Source organism: Nilaparvata lugens, chromosome 8, assembly GCF_014356525.2.
Source record: "Nilaparvata lugens isolate BPH chromosome 8, ASM1435652v1, whole genome shotgun sequence".
Classification (NCBI taxonomy): Eukaryota; Metazoa; Arthropoda; class Insecta; order Hemiptera; family Delphacidae; genus Nilaparvata; species Nilaparvata lugens.
In genome coordinates this window covers 46,861,779-46,874,372 of record NC_052511.1, presented here as the reverse complement: position 1 = coordinate 46,874,372, position 12,594 = coordinate 46,861,779, and the positions used below count along the sequence as shown (strand labels likewise).

Below are 12,594 nucleotides of genomic sequence, written 5' to 3'. Positions count from 1 at the left end.
TCAAGAAATAAAAAAAAGCTGGATCTAGTTTTTTTTTCCAAAAAAGTGGGAAATCTTCATTTGAGGTTTATTGTGAGATTAGGGGTATGGCTAGGTTAGGTTAGATCAGATTACATTGGATTGGGCAAGGTTAGAACCAAGAATCAGATTTGGGGCAGCTTTGGGGGCAGGTTTGGGGCAGCTTTGGGGCAGAAGTCTCACTTTACCCCTACTTATATATAGATATCTTGACAATACGGTATCTTGTTTATACGGTACCTTTATATGTATGAATTCCACATAATTTATGTTCCAATTGTGAATAATATTCAATGTTTAATCTAATCTAATCTTTTCATACTTTTGTAGTCTATTTATCTTTCAACTATCTTTCACCCTTTCTATAATATAATTCATTTCTCATTCTTCTTCTCTCTCAAAACTATTCCCATTCCCTGTCCCACATATCTCTCTCTTTCACTCCCTCTCTCTCACACACCATCTTTCTTTCCCCCCTATTTAATATTCCACACCCTCCCATCACTTCAACTCTTTCAATCATTATGGCCGCCGCGACGTCCCCAAAGCAAGCCAAGCGGCGTCCGCCAAGAGGACGTCACTTGTTTGTTGGCGTCTCGACGCTCAGCCGACGGGCGTCTGTATCTGTGGGCACACGACGGAATGGTCCCTGATCTCCAACTGCTGCCAACGCTTTCCAAACTGCAGCCGGGGACCTTCTTGTCGTGCGCTAGCTATGAGTGCCACCGCACGAAATGGTCCCTGGTCTCTAACACTTAAAATGACAGTCAGGGACGATCCCGTCGTGCGCTGTCTCCTTCCGCTACCACTTCCACTGCGCATGCGCTAACGTTACCCCCTCCACTGCAGCGGAAACTTGGCAGCTGAAAGTTTTGAAGGAACGCTCAGTTCTCCGCTAACTGCCGACGAAGAAGGTTGAAAGTTAGGTTAGGTTTGCCTGTTGAGGTAGCGTCTTAGATAACACGTGTTCTTGGGGTGGTAAGGAAGAATTCTTACACAAGTTGAAAACAAAATTCATGAGTTCTCAGCATAATTACCTCCAAAAATAAACAATATATTTGTAACTTTGAGTCAGTACATACAAGTTTTGAGAAGATATTTTAGGAGAAACAGTATGAAAGTGGTTGAAACAATATATCTACGATCTATTTGGGTGGAATTAGAGTTTATTTGTAGGCAAATATATTTATGAGAAGACGTGTAGGGACGCGAGAAACGTCATGTAGTAGAATGCTGCTGAAATCTGAGAGTATATCACCACTTCAAGTATTGTATCTGGATCGACATGCGGTGCCTCATCGAAGACATCTGAAAAAAGTGAGTAATTTCATGAATTATTTTGGTTTAAAATAATAGGTTTTGAGTGAAAATTATTGGTAATGATGCTTTTCAATCAACTTTGACAATGTTGACTTGAAAGTCCTTCACTTAAACTTCACTTAAAAGTCCTAAAAATGAAGAATTTTTAATTTTCATTTCAATGTTGGTAGTCATGGTAGATATCCTTCTTCAATGAAAACTAATTAATATTCCCAAAACCACCATTTTATCAAAACAATTCGAAATACCAGTTTACGATGCTACACCATTATCAATATCCAAAGTGAGGGTCTACGTTATAATGGCAGTGGAGAAAGATAGGGAAAAACGTTGCCGATCCTCTGTCTTGTCAATGCCTTCTATAGACGGTAGCTGATACAGGTTTATTGATGTAATATTAACTGTTCAAACTCGTTTAATAATAAACAATTATATTTTATCAAGCAACAAATTATATTTTTCAATAATTTCATAATAAGGATGAAATATTTTGTTGATTGGCTATGCTTCTATAGACGGTAGCTGATACAGGTTTATTGATGTAATATTAACGTTTCATTCTCGTTTATAATAATCAATTATATTTTATTAAGCAAGAAATCATATTTTCCAATAATTTTATATTGAATTTTCATGATTAAGATGAAATATTTTGTTAATTAATTATCAATTCTACATTGTTAAAAGACGATCTGGCAACAGAGCAAAGCGTGAAAGAGATAGCGCTATCAGCTTTGTTGAATGATAGACAAGGATAGCAATACTATTGCTAATTAAAAACTACCATTATAATGTTGACCTCACTATAGTAAATTGAAATCTTAAACATTAAGCTGCAGAATATATATTCTTTTTTGAAACTTTTATTTGTAAAAATTTGGGAGAAGACAAAATCTCCCAATCATATTGTAATTATGATTTGTGATTGTCAATGAAATAAATAAATATAGTATGGGTGAAACCATAGCTATTAAGTATTCAAATTCAAGTATATTTTCCAAAAAAAAATATAATGGTTGAATGGATTGCATGAATGTTATTCATAAGGAAAGCAGACTGAAGTATTTCTCCCTCTATAGAATGAGTAATCTAAAACGGTTGAAACGCCGGAAAACATTTTTGATAAAACCCGAATTTTTAATGTGCCCAAAACACATTAATGTGTGCCATCAATGTGGGGTCACCATCTTCCTCCAAAAGCTGGGAATAAAAAATGATCAGCAAAAAATATTCTCAGAAACAAGAACTCGTTTCTCTCTCTCTCTCAGCCTGTATCTAGAATTTATTTATTTGAATTCGACTCGATTGAAGTGGCTCTAATATATTACTATATTCGACTCGAATAAAGTGGTTTTAGCATAATATATTCTCTGAGATTCATTTGGTTTTCAGAGAACGACTAAAATATATCAATGATTCTTCTATCTTGTTTCGATGCATGACAAAGCATGCTTTTAAAACAATGTCGCACCAACTGATAAAAGGTCGCAAAGATGAGAGGCCAATTTAAATTCTTCGTTATGAATCAGCGTTTCCCATAAAGAATAGAAAATGAATTTGAAAATAGAGTTTCAATCTTTTCTTTCTTCTCAAATCTTGAAACTGGATTCATTCAATTCTTCAATTTTATCTATCAGTCTGAGGATAAATTATTGTGAATTATAACAGCTATGAGCTCATTTTTGAAATCAAATAAATTTTGAATTTATTTTTTAATCTCCATAAAATATACAACGTGATATCAAATAATAAACATGAACATTTAAGCTGGGTTTACACCAAAGTTATTAACAAAATGTTGATAACCTAATCATTATAGATTCTGAACGGAACTTGACAAACACATATGTTCACCATGTGTATGATAAGTTAGGTTCAGTCTAATATAATCTATAAGGATCAAGTAATTAGCATTTTGTTAATAACTTTGGTGTAAACGCAGCTTTACTGTATTGGAAATGAAAATACTGTATTTGAACATATCATGATGTAGGAACATAAATAGGTTTCAAAATTGGAGGCTCCGCCCCCTGGACCCCCGACTGGATCGTCCAAGAATGAGATCAGCAGGCTCGCTTCGCTCGCCTGCATTTTTCATTCGGGCATTTTTATTATTTGTTAGGACGATCCAGTCGGGGGTCCAGACTGAATGTCTGGCTAAACGGATATGGCGAGCGAAGCGAGCCTGACGACTAGTAATATAATATTCCCAGGAAAAGCTCTGATTGAAGTAGCAGTGCTTAATCAATTTTTCCGCGATAAATGCATTTCTATCTTCAACTTGGTGCCAACCTAACAAAGTCAATTCAACCTGACAAAATTATTAATTTAGTTACCAGTTAACAACTGTTTCGAAGAGGTACTCTCTCTAGATTATAGCTCTATATTAACATATGGTATGGACATTTTTCAATTATAATTATGAGATTAAAGAAGAATATACATGCTAAGAAACGAACTTCAAACCCTTAAAAACCACCGTTAGAGTTAAACTATTGCCAAAAGATTCCTTAGTGCGCCTCTAAAGGGCCAACTGAACATACCTACGAAATTTGAACGTTTTTGGTCCGGTAGATTTTTAGTTCTGCGAGTGAGTGAGTCAGTCAGTCAGTGAGTGAGTGCCATTTCGCTTTTATATATAGCAGATAACTAGCAGGTATTTATATAGAAGACTAGCAGATGAGTGGAGAAGCCAGTCTATTGCTGTTTTTCCATAAGGACTATAGTTTCAATCAGGTACTTGTGGATGAGAATACTGCATGAGGTCTACTGTTCACAGAACTACTAGTATGATATTAAATCATTGAAAAATACCCACGTGTTTTATTAGTATATTCATCACGAATAAAACATAATTGATTATTGTAAACAAGAATTAACAGTTAATATTAGATCAGATATCCTCTCTACATAAGGCAGTGACAACCTAGAGAATCGGCAACACTGTTTTTCTATCTTTCTCCACCGCCATTATAACGTGGACCTCATTATGAAACTCGAACTAAGGAGCCCTGTTAGGGGTTATCCTTACTTTAAAGTTTCAGAATTCATGAATGAGTCAGTTCTTATCAGCTAAGGTGTTTCGACCTTTTATTCAGATCTTAGGATGCTGGATCACTGAAGCATTAAACCATTAGAAAGGCTGGAGCGGAAGTTAGGACATTAAGACCCTCTTAGCTCAGGAATTTGATACCGAGCTTGGTTTTAGTGAATGAACCCTGGATAATATATTCGTGATGTGACGAGAAAACTTTGAATGGAAACCAGTTTTTGTTTTTGGATGATAAAGAGAGTGAGAGAGAGAGTGTGAGGAAGAGGGAGAGAGAAAGAAATGAAACACCTTGTAATCTGGTCCATTAGAGGCACTCACTGTTAATACTAACTTGAGAATGATGTTAATAATAATAATAATAATACAGAAGGTGTCTCATGTCTGGGGGTTGTAGCAGAATTTAGAATGTGAATGGAATGATGGAAATAATTAGAAGAAGAGGGAGGAAGAAGAGGATGAGAGGAGGAAGACAAGGAGCAGAAGAAAAAGAAGAAGAAGAGAAGAAGAAGGAGGAGGAGTAGAAGGAAATGAAGAAGAAGGAGAAGCACAAGAAGAAGATGGACAAGTAAGAGAATGATGGGAAGGTGAACTACTTATGGATGCTGGAAGATGCAGAAGAAAGAGAAAAAGAAGAAGAAGATGCAGAAGAAGAGAAGAGAAGAAGAAGAAGAAGAAGAAGAAGAAGAAATTATGTTGAGATGAGAAAGAAGGAGAAGAAGAATAGGAAGGAGAAGGAGAAGATGAAGAAGAACTACTTTCACAAACAGTCATTCTTCACTCCATTGATGAGATGCTCTGGAGAATGTGAAAAGAAGAAGGAGCAGAAAGAGAACGAGAGAGACAGGTAGACGGAGGTTGTGGTGAGGATAAGTTGGTGGCGGAAGAGGAGGAGGAGAAGGAGAGAAGGAGGAGTAGGAGGAGGAGGAAGAGGTGGAGGATTTGAAAGAAGAGGATTTGGAAGATTAGAGTTTCCCAGAGTCTTTCAATAATTATTCAAACTTTGTACATGGTCAAAGATGTACAAAAGAGAAAATGATTGAGAAGAAGGAGAAGAAGAAGGTAAAAAAGGAAAATAACAAAGAGGGAGGAGGAGGAGGAGGAGTAGAAAGCGTAGGAGGATGATGAGGAGAAGAATGAGAAGGAGATGTCAATGAAGAGAAAGGAGTTGCAAGAATTCCGAAAGACATTCTTCATTCAGTCATTCACTCTCTGTATATCCTCGAAGATGTACAAAAAGAGATGACAAGTGCAAAGAAGAAGAAGAAGTAGAAAAAGACAGGAGGAGGAGGAGAGGAAGAAGAAGAAGAGAACGAGGAGGAGGAGAAAATGAATGAAGAAGGGTTGGAGAAGAAGCGTTTCCCAGAATCATTCAATAGTTCACTATTTGCATATCGTCGAAGATGTAGTACGAAAACGGAGAAGATGAGTGAGGAGAAGAACAGGAAGAAGAGGAATAAGTAGAAGAAGACAGGAGGAGGAGGAGGAGGAGGAGAAGGAGGAGAAGATGAAGGAAGAGTGGTTGGAGGAGAAGAGTTTCCCAGAGTCATTCAATAGTTCACACTTTGCTTATCGTCGCGAAGATGTACAAAAACGTAGAATATGAGTGTGGAGAAGAAGAGGAAGACGAAGAAGAAGAAGAAGAAGAAGAAGAAGAAGAAGAAGGAGATGATGAAAAAGGATGAGAAGGCATTAGCAAGGCGATAATCGTTATCAGCTGAAGACTGTCCATGTGTAAGAGGTGGTTCACACACAGTAAAGATTCACTGCAAAGCACTGCACTGTCATAATAGAAGATGATCTTCTCTCCATTAGCATTTATTTCCTTTGCTCCTCTCATTGTTGTTTTCACACAAAGTGGGAGAAGAAGAGGAAGAAGAAGAAGAAGAAGGAGGAGGAGGAGGAGGAGGAGGAGGAGAAGAAGAAGGAGAAGGAGAAGTAGGAGGATAATGAGAAGAAGGAGGATGAGAGGAAGGAGAAGATCGATTGATTAATTAATTGAAGATGAGTGAGGAGAAGAAGAAGAAGAAGATGAAGAAGAAGAAGAAGAAGAAGAAGTAGGAGGGGATTGAGAAGAAGGAGGATGAGACGAATGAGAAGATCGATTGATTGGTTGAAGATGAGTGAGGAGAAGAAGAAGAAGACAGGAGAAGAGGATTATGATGAAGGAGAAGAAGATGTACGAGAAAATGAAAAAAACAAGATGGAAAGCATAAGTGAGTTTATAAGAAACTGAGGACAGGATTTAGTAGCAACCAAGAACCACTCTGATATCAAATCCATTAATCCGTTATCGTTTCTGTTTAATCCTTCTACTTTTCATCTCTCTCTTTCTCACTTTCTCTCTCTCTCTCTCTCTCTTGGTAGAGTTAGTGGGGAGGATATTTTTAATATTCTTTCCGAAGAATGGACATTGATATGTCCAAAGCTCCGCCAATTATATTACAAATTGCTTTTCCATATCATATACAGTTCAATAATTATTTTCTTAGTCTATATTATGTAAATTCATCTATAATTTTGCTGAACTGTAAGCTATTGTATATAAGTGTATAAGCCAGTATATATTGTAATCTACATAAATAAAGTACTCAATTAATGAATCAATCAATCTTGGTAGGGAGTTAGTGGGCGGATATTTTTAATATTCTTTCCGAAGAATGGACATTGATATGTCCAAAGCTCCACCAATTTATGTAGATGCATAACAATATAATTATCCACAGTTATTACAGATTGCTTTTTTCATATCAAGTACAGTTCAATAATTATTTTCTTAGTCTAAATTATGTAAATTCATCTATAATTTTGCTGTATTGTAAGCTATTGTATATAAGCCAGTATATATTGTAATCCACATAAATAAAGTACTCAATAAATCAATCAATCTCCCTTGTGATCTTCCTGCTTTTTCATTCATTCACAGAGCCTTTTCATATTTCTCTCAGTCTCTCTCACTTTCTCTTTCTCCTCTCTCTCTTTCTTCCTCCTCCTTGTAATCTTCCCGCTTTTTCATTCACTCTAGTATACCATCCTTTTCTCCTTTCATCATATCCCTGTGTGTTGATTGGAAGAATATTACTTTATATCCTTCTCAAAGAGTCGACATTTATTATTTGTAGTAACAACTCCTTTCCCCTCTCTTTCTTCCAGTCTTTCATCTGCTCTTTCTATCATTCTCATCCACCTTTCGTCTTCTCTTTCTCCTCTTTTTTGTCCCCATCCATCTCCCTCTCTTTCTTCCTTCTTTGTTCCCTCTTTCTTCTTTCTTTCTCCTCCTGTTTCTTCCCCTCTTTCTTCTCCCCTTTCTACCCTCTTTCTTCTTTTTTTCTTCTCCTGTTTCTTCCCCTCTTTCTTCTCCTCTTTCTCCCCCTCTTCCTTCTTCTCATTCTCTCCCTCCCACACACTCATAAGCTCCATCAAATAGGAAATCCACAACTAAAAATAGATGGACTCCTATGACGTTAACAATCCATTCAATCTGTGAATGCTCATTGGCTGAGAATAACTCACTCAAACATGGTTTTGTTTGTATGAAACATGTTTATGTTTGTGAAAAACGTGTTTTCTGCCCAAACAATGCACCACTAATGGCAAATAGAATCTGTTTACTCAGATCGAGCGAGCAAAATTATTGTTCTGACGTCAATATCTGCCGAAGAAAATGTATTTTTTTGATTCAATATCTGGAAGCTTGTTGATTTCCAATACTTCATACAATACTGACAGGTGACCCGTGCCCCGCAAGGGTGTAATTAAAATCTTGACCTACTGAAGTCTTGGAGAATTAAAAATGGCCCATAAGTAAATCATTATTCCTGGACCAAGAATCAAGTGACGAAGCAGTGTGTGATATCATAACCTCAACCTTTCGACAACATTAACTTTTTATCAAAATTTGTGGAGAGAATAGTACAGGCTCAGCCTAGTTTTCCCTTCAATGTCATAATTATATTATGATTGTAGTATTTTGTACAATAGATAAATAAATAAATAAATAAATAAATAACCATCCTCGGTAAATTAAGAATCAACATGCGAATTTTCAGTTGAGTAGTTCAGACGTGATGATGCGTCATTCGCGATTTTCCTATCCCCTTCGTGTATAAACCAGTTCTTTCATTTATTATATTATAGATAATTTCCTGTTTTTCCAGATTCAAACCAGTGTTTTGTATTGAATTTACTCTTCTTGAAACTGTCACATCAAGTTGTTTACTAGAGCCTGTCTTCACAAACTTTTATATATTAACTGTCATTAAATGCTACGGGGTCCAATCAGGGAAGCCTTCTTTTCTAGAAAGCCTTCTCTGATTGGTTAAAGTGATAGTTAATTACTGTTAAAGTTTAACAGGCTTTTGTGCAACCGGGCCTAGATCAGATACCGTACTAGTCTCGGTCGCTGCATCATCATCAATCTAAATTAAAATGGAAGATGAAACAATTGAAATTAAAACTCAAACATGAACTGTGTTTTAAGTAGAGAATTGATTTAAAAATTTGGACAATTTACAGTTTACTCTAAGCCATCCTCATCAACCCTCGCACAAGTCTAGGGGGTCCATGTGGCATCACCCTCAGACAAAAATGAGCCATCCAGTAATGATATTATGATAGAATACTGTCTATCATATTCCGTTATTGTTTCCATCATAGTAGAGTATAGAACATATAGAACACTGTCGCCAAGAAATTCTATATTATTTTACAGTGATTTCATGTTTTGTCACTGTTATTAGTGAAAAAAATTGTCTAGATTTTTCGTTTTTCTACCGACAAAGGGAATCTACCCAGTAAAACTATCTCAATCATAACTGGAACCACAGAACATTTCTCAGTTATTATAGAGATGTCCACGTTATAATGACAGTGGAGAAAGGTAGGAGAACAGCATTTCCGATTCTCTGCCTTGCCACTGCCTTCTATAGAGGATAGCTGGTACCGGTATATCTGATGTAATATCCGCTGTTCATTCTTGTTTCATCTAAAAAATACAGAGAGACCCAGAATAACGGGAACTTTTAAAAACGCCATAAAACACTAGTGGGAAGGGTAAAAATAGTACATTTCGCACCAAGAGCAGAAAATGAGATTTTTCCGGCTCGAAATCGGTTTTCAAGTCCGAGGATGTAGGCCGAGGACTAGAAAAGATTGAGAGCCGGAAAAACATTTTTGCCTGTGGTGCGAACGCTATTTTTCGCCACACACAAAAATAAACAATATATATATGAGAATAGTTGTTTACTAAGCACTTCTGAAAGCAGAAGTGGAAGGTGATAGCTCTAGCAAATCTGAGGTAATCTGAATATCAGGAAATTGTCCAAGTATTTTTATTTTTTATTCTGATTTGTATAAAACCCTAAAAGATGATGTTCAATTATGTGGGAGGTTGAGTTTATACTTCTTTATTCCTCCAAATTACAATAAGATGATATTATTATAAAAATAAATAATAATAATAAATAATAAATGTTATTTCCAAAAAACTAAAACTACAACATCAATTACAAAAATATTAGATAAATTACAATATTACATACAATAGTTAGTTACAAAGATTCTTATAATGTGTTCTTTACTTGTTTAGTTTTTCTGTGTGGAAATGACCTACTCCACTATGGCGTACCATGTTCTAGAGTGTTTTGTTAGTTTTTTTGTGTGTATTACAATTAGTTAGTGTTTAGTCTCATTAGGTGGTTAGTTGTTATTTGAAATGATGTTTTCTATGTTCTGCTTCCTTTGCTCATCAACCAATGTGTACTATTGCTTTGAACTTTCTAGGAGATTATCTGTTTAAAGTTTGCAGGGAGTAGATTATATAATTTTGGTGCTAAATGATTGAAATGTCTCTGGTATAGTGCCTTCCTTGCAACACTGGTGATGAGAAGATCCTGTATCTGGTGTTTGTGTTGTGGTTTTCTAGTTTGAAATGTTGTTGGGGTTCTTGTGTAATCTGCATAGTATCTCCTTGGAGTAAAGCTGTCTTGCATCCATCACGTCAAACTCATTGAATAGCTGGTCTGATGAATGCTTCAATTATTGAATATTGAACACAAATAATTAAAAGTTCTGTGATCAGCTATTTTTTGATCACCTTTCTCAGTTCCATGTTAGCGGCTGAAAGTGTACTCTTTCCGGCCTAGGCCGGAAGAAACTATTCTGACGTCAGACTAGAGTCGTCTGCAAACAATGTCTTTCAGATCTACGTAGGACTGGAAAACCTGCTTTCTTTCTGTGCAGTGCGGCGAAATGATTTTATTCAAACTAATGTGAAGTTCAAGACTTGCCATTTGAGAATTATTAATAACATCTATCACTTTTTGACAATTACTTATTCAAGATGGCTTCCTCCTGAACGAATCCACTCCTGAAATCTGTGTTGACGATTCCTCATTGATCGCTGCAACATCTGCGTTTCCTGGTCCCATGATCTGTCCACCTGCGATTTTCTGTTTGTGGAGCTATCTCAAATCAAACGTTTTCACAACTTGACCAATAACTGTGGTTGAATCATAACAGACAATTCAAAATTAAATTAACAACATCACAGCTGAAATGTTGCAGCAATTGTTCAGGAATCTCAACACAGATTTCAAGAGTGTAATCTTCAAGAGTGTAAATTTCAAGAGTGAGTATTGTTCAGGAGGAAGCCATCTTGAAGAAGTAATTGTCAAAAAGTGATAGATGTTATTAATAATTCTCAAATGGCAAGTCTTGAACTATACATTAGTTTGAATAGACTCATTTTTGCTCTTCCCACAAACGTTTTATGTCGTTTTTAAAAGTTCCCGTTATTCTGTGTCATTCTGTATATTTTACAATGATAAAATAATACATTTTCATCATTGAAGTTGAATATATTGTTAATTTATTATTTTTTGGCATTGTTAAAAAACTATGCTCCAATTTTACAAGGGAGATTGATTGATTGAGTACTTTATTTATGTAGATTACAATATATACTGGCTTATACACTTATATAAGCAATACAGCAAAATTATAGAATTTACATAATATAGACTAAGAAAATAATATTATTGAACTGTATATGATATGAAAAAGCAATTTGTATTATAATAAGTATAGATAATTATATTGTTATGCATCTACATAAATTGGCGGAGCTTTGGACATATCAATGTCCATTCTTCGAGAGGAATATTAAAAATATCCTCCCCACTAACTCTCTACCAAAACTAGTGAGAGTGAGGACTAGAGGAGAAAGAGTGAGTGAGTGAGTGAGGGAGGGAGTGGATGGGAAGAGATAGGAATCACATTGAATTGATGCACAAGATAATTATTATCCTTGGTAGGCTTGTTTTCCTTTTTCACTGTACCGTATCCTGAGCCCGCATTGTCCTCTCTTTCTTCTTCTTCACTTCTTCTTCTTCTTCTTCTTCTTCTCTTCTTCTTCTTCTTCTTTCTTCTTCTTCTTCATCCCAGCAACATCAGCTGTCTACTCACACACTCTCTTTGTGTCTGTAGTATGTTTGTTCGTGTACGATTATTTTTTCTAAATTTTTTTTGTTCCGTTTGATTGTTGTGCAGTTGTTACACCTGCGTGGTTAAAGTGTGGCGCCGCCGCCGATGGAAAAGGAAGGAGAATGGGAATATAGGGAAGAGGAGAGAGAGAGAGAAATATTGTAGATCTACAACAAGTTTGTAGTACGGTTGATAGGGGATGGGATATAAAACAGTGAAGTGAGAGCAGCTGGTCTTTCTTTCTTGAAGTTTAGAGTGATGGACAGGAAATCCATCTTGCTTATTCTTCTTCTTCTTCTTCTTCTTCTTCTTCTTCTTCTTCTTCTTCATCTTCTTCTTCTTCTTCTTCTTCTTCTTCTTCTTTTTCTTCCTTTTCTTCTTCGTCGACTGGTCAAAGCAGCAGTAACAATGTAATGAAAATGCAATAAATAATTGAAGAGCTTTTAAGTTTTTGTATTTTTATTTCCCTTGCCCTATTACCATAGGTAAGAAAAGTATTGCTTTCCAAAAAAATTAAGGTTCCCCAATTTCTAAATTTCTATACGTTTCAAGGTCCCCTGAGTCAAAAAAGTGGTTTTTGGGTATTGGTCTATATGTGTGTGTGTGTGTATGAGTGAGTGTATGTGCGTCTGTGTACACGATATCTCATCTCCCAATTAACGGAATGACTTGAAATTTGGAACTTAGGTCCTTCCCCTAAAAGGATTCGACACGAACAATTTCGA

At 36.0% G+C, this 12,594-nt stretch overlaps 1 protein-coding gene across 1 annotated transcript in view; it reads left to right on the top strand.

The window, feature by feature from the left end:
* The first annotated feature begins 931 nt into the window (after nt 1–931).
* The window catches only part of LOC111044286 (mothers against decapentaplegic homolog 6), a 73,720-nt gene continuing 62,057 nt past the window's right edge, over nt 932–12,594 (top strand). The window contains 1 exon segment of the mRNA XM_039435166.1: nt 932–1,335. Within this exon segment, the coding sequence (XP_039291100.1) occupies nt 1,207–1,335 (129 nt within the window). The 5' untranslated portion in view covers nt 932–1,206.